Source organism: Solanum tuberosum, unplaced genomic scaffold, assembly GCF_000226075.1.
Source record: "Solanum tuberosum cultivar DM 1-3 516 R44 unplaced genomic scaffold, SolTub_3.0 scf00060, whole genome shotgun sequence".
Taxonomy (NCBI): domain Eukaryota; kingdom Viridiplantae; phylum Streptophyta; class Magnoliopsida; order Solanales; family Solanaceae; genus Solanum; species Solanum tuberosum.
Window position 1 is genome coordinate 1079235 of NW_006238985.1, and position 11067 is coordinate 1090301.

Genomic DNA, 11067 nt, shown 5'->3' on the forward strand with positions numbered 1-11067 from the left:
GTATGTAATATACTAGAAAATGATTACTATTATTAGGATTACTTCGTTATGAGCTTAATGGGAACACATTCCTAGTTACTTTTAATAATCTGAATATAAATAAATACTTAGTTCAAAGTTATCTTTTTATTGTATTTATTTATTTCAATTTAAATCCCCCCATTTTTATATAACGACTATCGAGTTAAATATTTGCTATTGACAATATTCTTCCATATTCTCCGTGGGATCGACCCCGACTCATAGTTGGGTAAATATATTGCATACGATCGTTTATATTTCTTTTCAAGAAGTATATTTGAACGTTATCAAAAATGGTGCCGCTGCCGGGGACTATGGCTTAGAAATTGTCTTTAGTATTTATTTTGACTTGTAGTCCTTTTTTTGTTTCTTAGGATTAGTTTAAAATTATTATTTTTATTATTATCATATTTCTTTTACTTTTCTTGAGATGTCATCTGAAAAAATATGTAGTGAAAAGTGTTCTTGCAATTCTTGCCCTTCTGATTTTATGGGTTCATATAAGTTAGTTTTTTTTTATCAACTAGATGAGTTGTATTTGGCAGGACACTTTTTGACACAAAATGGTAGGACCTTTCTTTTTCAAGGCAAGGTCGTAATTTCACAGAAATGGGAAAGGTGATAGGGTAAATTCATTTTTCTTGTTGTACCCAAAGTACCCGCTAAAGTAAAACTACTAAAAGAAAAATCTTAAACCACTAGATGGTTTCAAGAAATTACATTGTCCAAGAATTTTTCCTTCCCAATAAAAAACACTGTCCAAGAAGCCTTTATTTATATTCACTTCAATACTCTATTCACTCTTTCTTCCAATTTGTTTATCTTTCATTGTTGTTTATTCTTCCATTCTTCTTCTTTTTTTAGTATCACTTGTTTTTAAGGGGGGAAATAAGGTATATTCATTAAATTTTAAGAATATTCATTAAAGTAATATTTATTAATTTATTGATTAATTAATACCTCTACAAAATAATAATAATAATATTTTACAATTTCAATAATTATATTTCACGTTGAGAACAACACTACTAATTTTCATGAAATTCAAAACATTTAATGAATCCATTATTTTCTAGTTAAATTATTTTTTTTAATAATATTTCCTTAAGAGTATTAATTGTAGGGATAAAGTGAAAACAAAAATTAACTAATTTTATTTTAATTTAATTAATAAACAAGTAATTTAATATATATATATATATATAAACTAACTAACACAACTATTATGGGATGGAGAAAGTATTGAATTGCGACGTAAAAGAAATTTAAGAGCAAATTCCTTAGATAATCATCCATGTTTGAAAATTTGTCTTGTAATCACTTTTGTTTCTTTTAGGACCACAATATTACTGAGTTATTCCTATTTTCCTCAAAATATAAACCTCACTCCTAATGAAATGTCGGGCCATGTTATTATTATTTTTAACAATAGAATAAAAACATTTACCTCGCTCTTGAATTTTATAAAAAGTAACAAAATTTAAAATTTAAAATTAAATAATATTTATTATTTATAGGTAAATATTTTAAAAAGTTATTATCTTATTTAGTTGAGTACGTTAATTTAATATTGTTAGTACAATTTTTTTTGTTCTGATATAAAAAAATAATATATATATAGATGATGTGACACCTCTCTAAGGCCACCATTCATATTTATCTTTTTTTTTCTCTTTTTTTTTTGATATTTTTCTTTATTTTCCCCTATTTTCTTAATTAAAGTAGAATAATTGAATGTAATTAAGAAAGTAGAATGCATGATTGGAATTTGGAGTGACATCTCAATTTTTCATTAATAAATATAATAATTAATATAATAATTTATACACAATAAATTAGTATGATTGTTAAAATAAATCCAATTTCATTTATAATTTTTGACATTTTTCTTAATGTTTTCTATTTGTATAATTTATTAGAAAATTTAAAACTATTACTTGAGATTCATTTAAACAACAAAGATTGTTATCCATTTTCATGAAATAGTTTTCCCGTAACTATAGACATTAAGCACTGTTTCATCTCTTCTTTATTTTGTTTTTATTCCTCCTTTATTTGCTTTATTAAAGTCTTACATTCACAACTCATTTATTCCATTTTTACTCTAAATAATATTCATAACTCATACTTTTCATATTCATCTCCTAAATATTTAATTTAAAATTTAAAACACCGTGTGATATTCCATCATTTTATCTTTATAAATATGATCATTCTATTATTTCATATTTAAAGTAGTAGAAGAATAAAATTCTTCAATGCAGACCGGCTTGTGAAATGAATATCGATAACGATAAGGGTTCGAAGAATTATGAATTGATGAATCGATTTATTGAATTCATATTTTTTTATAATGAAAGTTGTAGAAATGTTGCTTGTATTGTATTACTTTCTCCTTTATTTATTTATTTATTATATATTTTCTTGATATCTTTTTAGCTTGATTTTTACATTATTCATGCAATTGTTGTTATTAAGAGCACGTATAAGGTAGTTAAATTTATACTCAAGTTATTTGACATCGTTTTCGTCGAGAATTTCTTTGTGCCCTTTTTCTTATTATAAAATGACAAATATAACTTCTAATATTTTAAGTTTTTATAATTTACTATATTTATAAATAATAACTACTCATAACTCATACCCTTTAATTTTAGTCTTGATAATTTCATAACTTACGAGTATAGTTTAAATTATTTTTCCTTTTTTAATATAATTATTTTTTTATTTGACATGATGGGAATATAAATATCATAAATACCATACATAAAACAGTACCATATTAACAATTATTTATATTTTTTGTGTTTTATATTATTATAATTAAATAATTTATCTTGAATTGATTTATTGAATTCATATTTATTTGATAATGAAAATTGTAAAAGTGATTCTTGTATTGTATTGCTTTCTCCTTTATTTATTTATTGTATGTTTTCTTGAAGGCTTTAGAAGAATATTTTTGAAGCATAGTTAGGAATTACTTTTACTAGAGATTTTTTTTACTTTGACTTGTAATTTATAGTAACTTAAGTACACATATTGACAACATTACTCATTTAGTCCTATATGATCCTACTTTTTATTGTAAAACATAATTAATATAACTATCTTATTTCAAACAAAAGAATTATGAGAATAAGTTATATGATGAAATAAATTATTACATGACATCGTTGTTTATTCTTATGCATATGTAACAATTTATTTTTGTCGCTATTCTTTTTTTGCTTGAAATGTATTTAGAAGTTTTCTTTTCATTTTTTATTACTTTGTGAATATAATAATGTAGATTATTATTTTTTATGTCGTAGCTACATAATTCTAAAAATTTATGCCTATATATTATTTAATTGTGGTCTTTGATGAGATTGTAACATGACACGTCTTTTATGCAATAAATTTATTTATCCTTTTTCTTATTTTTTTGATTTTTACCCACTATATTTTCAGTCATTTATTTATTTTACAAATAAAATCAATGCACAACGATTAATGTACTTAATGTCATAATAATATTATATATTAAAGTTATGATAACTCATGTTTCTTATCTTCTTTATAACTTCTACTCTTAAATATTATTCATAACTCCTATTTGTTTCATTGTTATAATTTTAGAAAATATTTCTTTAATATATAAATAGTAAACAAATGTGATGAAAAAGACGTAACGTGAAAGTTTTAAAAAAATAATATCAAAATTGATGTTATCATAAATGATCGAGTACTCAAAAGATAGATAAGATTTAAACAAAAAAATGTATTGTTTTCAACTTAATACATAGATTGTTGTTTCAAAATATGACCTCTAAATTGTATGTTTTACCATATGAATATAAAGTCTATTTAGCATATTGAAAAAACATATCATGTTTCATATGAAGGCAAAAATTTACATTGTCTTTTATGTCACTGGCATGAATATAAATATTCCATACTATTTCATTATAATTAAAAATTTATTAGTAATTCATAGAATTATTTTTTATCAATGATAAAATAAATTAATTTATTAATTTTCATTACAACCGCACAAAGCACGAATAGTTTCAATATACATATATATAAAAGAATAAAATGATTATTTTTTTAAAAAAATAAAATTTTTCAAAAAAATTTTTTGGGGGGTCAAATTTTAATTTTTTTTGTGGAAAGTGGGGGTGGACTGTCAGGAGTTAAGAGGGGTAAAAAATCGAAAAAATCTAACTTTGAACTGTTTTTTAAAAATAAAATTTTAAGTTGTTAATTATTTTTTGTTGGGGGAGGGGCTAGTTTGGGTGTAGTAACAAAATAAATTGATTTTTTTTTTTAAAAAAGAAGATTTTAAAAATTTTGTTTTTTTGAATGGGGAGGGTCGGGGTACGGAGTGAGGTAAGGAAAAAATTATTATTTGAGAAATATTTTCTAAAATATTTAAGCCAACCAAACATAAAAAAATTAAGAAACATTCTATAGAATAAGAGATAAAGTGAATTAAGTAAAAAAGAAAGTAAAGATATTGAAAGAGTCAAGTAAATGAAATAAAATGAGTAAAGTAAATAAAAAAAATTTGTCAAAGGTGATTTTCTTTTTTTTTTTTGGAGGGAAATTTAGGTGGTTTTGGAGCCAAAAGCTAAAAGGCTATTTGTATCATTTCGCAGTGTCATGCCAGATCGCGTCAAAAAAGTGTCGTGCCATTTAGTTTTACTCAAATTTTATATGGAAAGCTACCGTAAGATATTGTTTTGGCCAATAATATTATGTGGTTGTTGGAAAGTTTACAAAAATACCTCGAGGGGTTCATAATGTAAAAGATAGGACATATGTGGCATTAAGTGAAAGTTTGTGATAGTATTGTCACTTGATTCTTGAGCCCCCAACAAAGCAGTTAAACTCATAGTTAAAAACATCAAATCGTTCTTTTATTAGACCATCTCCAATTCACTTCTATTTTACTCTTTATTTTCTATATTTTGATATAATGAAATAAAGAAAAAAAAAGATAGAAATAATAATATAATATTGAAGAGAGAAGAAAATTATTTTTTAGAGACTAAAATAGAGAATTGGATTGAAGTTAATTGTCTGAAAAAATAGAAAACTCTATTTTAGAGAGTAAATAGAGGGTAAGGTTGGAAATGCCAGCATGCGACTCCCAAACTAAAAAAGGTTTATGTCCAACACTAATATTAGATAAACACTTTTTAAAAATATAAAATTGGGGGGTAGGGAAAGGGGAAACGGATTACAAGATAAGAAATTGAACCTTCACCTTAAGATGAAAGTTCAAATAGTCAGCCAACCGAGTTACTAAGATTCCCAACAATTAGGTAATGTACAGCTATATGTTTATATACCACGAAGTGTAATGACAGAAAATGTACAATGGGGCCAGACGAGCTCCAAGGATACAGCTGACAACAATTGACATAGCATCTCATTATTATAAACTAATAATTAAGGTAATAATATTACTTCCTGTACAAGCACCATTTATTACATCTGATGCAGAAAACACACAAGAAAACTACTAGTACTATTAGTAAAGAGGTAGCACTAAACTCCTCCAAGGACGATGGCATTTGCGGTAGCATAACATTTGATATCTTGCTACTGTTTCTGCAAGAAAATTTATCCTACATGCACCTTCATCCTGACAAAAACCTTACTATATGTACAATTTACTCACATATATACGATGGATGCTATATGTAATGGACATATAAATATATTTATGTTTCAAAATACCCAAGAGTTCAAAGAATAGGCTGAGAGATGGAGGTGAAGTTTCCTGGTTATATCTCGAACAAACTTCAGATATCTACTTGTAAAAGCCTTTCCACCTTCAAATAGCTACTTTCGCTTAACCAATGTTTTCCATTTCAGGACAGCACGGATTGTGCACCAAATGGCTCTAGGATTTCCACGTCTTGTGATGTGAATGCCAATATTAGGTGACACCGGCTGAACACTTGAACTCGCTAACAATCCATTCCCTTGCCACACTGGTGTCTCAAACTGATAATTGTTGTTGGGAGGTAGATAATCGCTCATCCCTAGTGAATCAAATGAACCATTGGAACCCCAATCATAATCACCAGGGTAGATACTGGAGCAGGGATCACCAACCAAGAAACTGTTTGCCAAGGTCGAATTAAATGCTTGCATTCCATGAAAGCTTTCAGGCATGGACACTGCAGTTGGACTATCCTGTTGAGCTGTGTAGGCTAGCGGTGATGAAATTGTGGCATGATCAGAGTTGCTCTGGAACTCCACTTGACCTGCAGAACACATTTTTATAGTCATAAAATCATTTCTCAGGCAAAAAAGAGGAATAACAAAAAAAATTGGTCCAAAGAGCCCTTCCAAAAGGAACTACCACCTGGAATGGGAGGGTAGGTAAATGCAGGTCTTTTAAGTTATACTTGCTTCCGTTTCAATTTGTTGTCTTTACTTTCTTGAACTTCGTGTCAAGTCAAAACTAGATAATCAAATTGAATCAGAGGGAGTAATATTTAGATGGTTTAGACACTAAAAGAAGTTCAATATTAGCTCCTAAGAAGTGAAAATATTTTCAAGAACACAACTAAGTTATGCACAATCAGATGTATCAAAATGCTTGGTTAAAAGCATACTCTTGCCATACACCCCCCCCCCCCCCCCCCCCCCCCCCACCCCCCCCCCACCCCCCCCCCCCCCCCCCACACACACCCCCCCCCCCCCCCCACCCCCCCCCCCCCCCCCACACACACCCCCCCCCCCCACCCCCCCCCCACACACACCCCCCCCCCCCACCCCCCCCCCACACACACCCCCCCCCCCCCCCCACCCCCCCCCCACCCCCCCCCCACCCCCCCCCCCCCCCACCCCCCCCCCCCCCCCCACACACACCCCCCCCCCCCACCCCCCCCCCCCCCCCACACACACCCCCCCCCCCCCCCACCCCCCCCCCCCCCCCACACACACCCCCCCCCCCCCCCACCCCCCCCCCACACACACCCCCCCCCCCCACCCCCTCCACACACACACACCACACGACCAAAAGATTAAAAGAAACACACAATAAAAGAAAATGGAAAAATAAATGGTAAAAAGAGGCATATGACTGCAGAAGAAGATTTGATGGTTCATACCTTGCTCATCTGAGTAGTTCATATTCTGTTGGCTTGAACTAGGAATATGAGAAAGGCCATTTTGCAGATTGGATGTAAGGGCTGCTTGGCCAATCAAAGAACGGTCCTCAAGGGGAGCTAGACAATTCAAATTTTTATAAACACTACGCTTAAAGTCTTCCACCATCCGCTGGCAGTTATAAGAATATCATCAGCTTCTTAACTCTTACAGTAAGGAAACAAATAAATATCTATGTGGGATACAGAGTACAGACCTTCTGAAATACATCTAATTTGTCAATGGACTGGAAATTTTGTCCATCAAGAATTGCACCTACAAGTTCATAGATGCAGTTGAACAGAAGTACAATACTTTCTCCGGCGTTGTAGATGTACCACTCGCTGTTGTCTAACGGACAAGTGCTCACATGTTCAGTTATTTTCTCCCATATGTTGTTCCCACAAGCCAGCATCTATAATTTAGATGACACCAAAAACAAACTTTATATAAATAAAAGGTCGACTTCAGACCAAAGACAACATTCTTAATGTAATTAAGGATGACCTTACCTTACGTAAAAGAGATGGGTCAGTGACAAACAGCCGTAGGAACTCTTTCACACATGATATTCCTTCATTACTCAACCGTTTGTGTGAAGCACCATCTTTGGCAATCTTTTCCAACCGCCAGATCTCATCATCCAAAGTGGGAGGGTAATGCTTCTTATAAGCTAAACCAAAGGAATAAGAAAATAAAACAATGTCAGTCCGATATATTACATCAAAATAATATGCGCAAAGACTGGAAATCAGTTGTACTACGAGCAACATCTCAACAAAATGGATACTCAAATCTGCATGAGGAAAGTAGAAGTGGATAATATAGCAAAGCTAAGCAAATTTCTACCCAACTGTCCTCTTCTTCCGCTTTGCAGGGTGTTATTAACAGGTTAATGGAGATAAGGGCAGGTAAAAAGAACTTACCCTCCCCACGATGATCTCTCACAGTAAAAGGCTTGCTAACTCCTTCTCTGACCCTAAATTCACCAGAGCGGTTAATCAATTTCAGTCCCAACCTAAAGGTCCTGCTCTTTACCCAGCTTGAATTGTCAGTGAAGCTGATATCACCCAGATATCCCACACCATCCCTTAGCTGAATGATTAAATCTCCAGTTAATAATGGACGTTTTCCTTCTCTTGCACGAATAACCTTTTTGCTGAACTCTTCCTCACTCCAGTCTTCTAGATCGTTGGGGTTAAATTCCCCATTAAGAACAACCACATCAACTTTTGCCGAAGATAACGGTCCAGATGTTATTCTCTGGTTCGAACTAGCATCATGCAAGAGAACTTTAATGGGCCTATTGTCCCTGGATACATTACTGCCCGTGAAAAGGGAAGAAGGGAGAATATCGTCAAAAAGTAACTGAATAGCCCTAGATTGAGAAGTCTTGTCATCATTAAGTGAGGATCTGCAACAACCAAAAGAAATCCCTTTGTAAATCATTGTATACCAATATCAACCAACACATTCATTCCGATGCTTAGAGAATGGTAAGTTTATAGTTAAGAAAACAACATAATTCCTCATTGTGCAAGAACTGACCTCAGGGTAGATTGAAGTGTTCTCTCAATCTCTTCACGCACCTATCACCATTTAAGAAAACCAAGGATGATAAACATGGAAACTTTAACACAAGACAAATCAAAGTAAAAATAAATAAAACAAAATACTCCTCTCTGTTGACAATAACTAATTTTAGCTTCCATATAGCAATAATTTTCAAGACTACTCCAATTGGGAATTGAACAGAAATACTTCAAGCTTTTGCCCTGTGAATGACAATTTCACTGGCACTCTGTATACCGGCAGAATTCACATGGCCTGGTACTGTCCAACAGTAATTGAACAAGGACTAAATCATATATCACTAATAACACAATCCGATAACAATCCTCCAATCAAGATCAATCAGCAGAAAGGAAAGATCACCAAGATGGAGAAGTAAACGATGAAGAAAGGAATCTTCTGAGATACATACTACAGATATTCAATGGCTGGCAAAAAGGATTAAGAAAAGGTAAAGAACACTTCGGATGCAAGCAATCTGAGAAAACCTTGTAACTTATCAATATGCAGACAAAACTTACAGAAATGTAAAATGCAACTTGATGAACAAATGTGAAGATATCTTGTCAAATGTCAAGGAAGTCCAGGCTTTAACCTGATATTCACTAACCAAATGAACTTTTCCAATCAAAAAAGGCTCATGAGGTTATCAAAATTTAACGAATTCTGTCCCTTTGCACAATCTTGAAGACTAAATTGTATTTCTCCTACAAACAGAAAGATATAATACTAGTAGTATTTTTCTTGCTTAGCAAGTAGAATCTTACCCAGCTTCGGATTGAGGGCTCCAACCTTAGTGCAAGTTCTTGTGGAGAAGAGTAACTCCTTAACCCTGAAAAAAACCTGTGAAAAAAAAAACACCAATCAGAACAATGCAACCCAAATTCACAAAAAAACAGATGAAAGACAGAAACTTTATTCAACATACGCATTAGAAGGATGTTGGCGCTTAGATTCCCTAGATGGAAACTCAGAGTTTTCATCATTATCCTGATTGATATTCCGTTTCTGTACCATCAAAGTCCAATTTGGGAGTGATACCAATAGTCCTGCACAATATGTTAGAAGGTAACGTTCAACTGCTAACAACTATAGTCTTATATTAGAAATAATGACCCCAAAATTAGCAGGAAACAGGTAAGAAGCTTCATATATATCCAATTAATTTATATTGTCAAACACAAAGGGTGTGTAGTTCTCTTAGACATTAACACAAACACATTGTGGGTGCTATGTGTGGTTGTGTTTATTATTCAAAATTCAAACTGAAAGACTTACTTGTTTAAGTCAATGTCGTCTTCTGCATTAAAAGAAGAGAATCTTGAATAAAATATTGTTGCTTTTACTGATTAATCAAATCCACAACTTGGAAAAATGGGGGCTTTCAAGATTTGAAGAAGAAAAATCCAAGAAAATAACCAGAATTAGTAGGCAACGATGAATTACCTACCGCGTGAACTTAGAAAAATACGAGGAAAGTTTAGTTACAAGAATATAGAGGATCTAATCAACCCAAACTTTGTGGAACTGCCGCTAGACACATAATCAATGCACGCGTATTTGCGACTCCTAGTTATATAGTATTCCTCCGCTCAATAATAGTTATCAACTATATTATTACATTTTTCAAGATATTATATTTATTTTATTCAAAGAGTAGTATAATAGAAAGGTATTTAGAGTTGTTCAAAATCGAACCGAAACCGATAACCTGAACTGAAAAAAAGTTATTGGGTTATTGGTTGCAGTTTTGATAACGGTTTTGATTTTTTTTGTTATCAGGTTATTGGTTCTTAACGGTTTGAAGTTTTTTCTTAACGGGTTAACCGATAACCCGATAGTAAATTAAATAATTATATTTATATCATTTTGTATATAAAGTGTTTGGCTTAGAGTTTGGTTTCCTACTTTTATTTTTGGTTGTCTCAAACACTTGGTTATTCTACAATGTAAAAGTGTTTGTTTTTTAGCAAGATATAACTTATGAACTCATGTGCATTGTTTATTTGACTTGTCACCTTGTTTCTAAGTGATTTTCAATGTTTCTTTTTTTGTGTCAAATCTAAACGGTTAAATCGATAACCGAACCGATAACGATAAAAAACCGATAAACAAATAACTAATAAGTCAATATCTTTATGGTTCTATAACTGTTTAGCATCTCTACAAACCGGTAACCAATAAGCCAAACAGATAAACTTCAAAACCGAACCGACCGATATGCAACTCGACTTCTGTTTATAATTTCTTAAGAAGTGTGCAAAGTCAATAATGAACAAGTATTGTTGAACATAAGGAGTAGTTATTCATTTTGTTAAGATA

At 31.9% G+C, this 11067-nt stretch overlaps 1 protein-coding gene across 3 annotated transcripts; it reads right to left on the reverse strand.

Annotated features, from left to right (window-relative positions):
* Positions 1-5404: 5404 nt before the first annotated feature.
* Positions 5405-10299, reverse strand: LOC102596740 (calmodulin-binding protein 60 C). 3 transcript variants are annotated; one of them, XM_006344666.2, is made up of 9 exons: positions 10024-10299; positions 9674-9794; positions 9513-9588; positions 8722-8762; positions 8100-8587; positions 7686-7846; positions 7391-7588; positions 7137-7305; positions 5405-6284 (listed from the first exon to the last, which is right to left on the reverse strand). In XM_006344666.2, the coding sequence occupies exons 2-9, from the start codon at positions 9760-9762 to the stop codon at positions 5857-5859; spliced, it is 1650 nt and encodes a 549-aa protein (XP_006344728.1). In that variant the 5' UTR covers positions 9763-9794; positions 10024-10299; the 3' UTR covers positions 5405-5856. The 3 variants fall into 3 exon arrangements, with proteins under 3 accessions (XP_006344728.1, XP_015163024.1, XP_015163023.1); XM_015307538.1 differs by having other exon boundaries at positions 10196-10296; XM_015307537.1 differs by lacking the exon at positions 10024-10299 and having other exon boundaries at positions 9674-9996.
* Between the last annotated feature and the right edge of the window lie 768 nt (positions 10300-11067).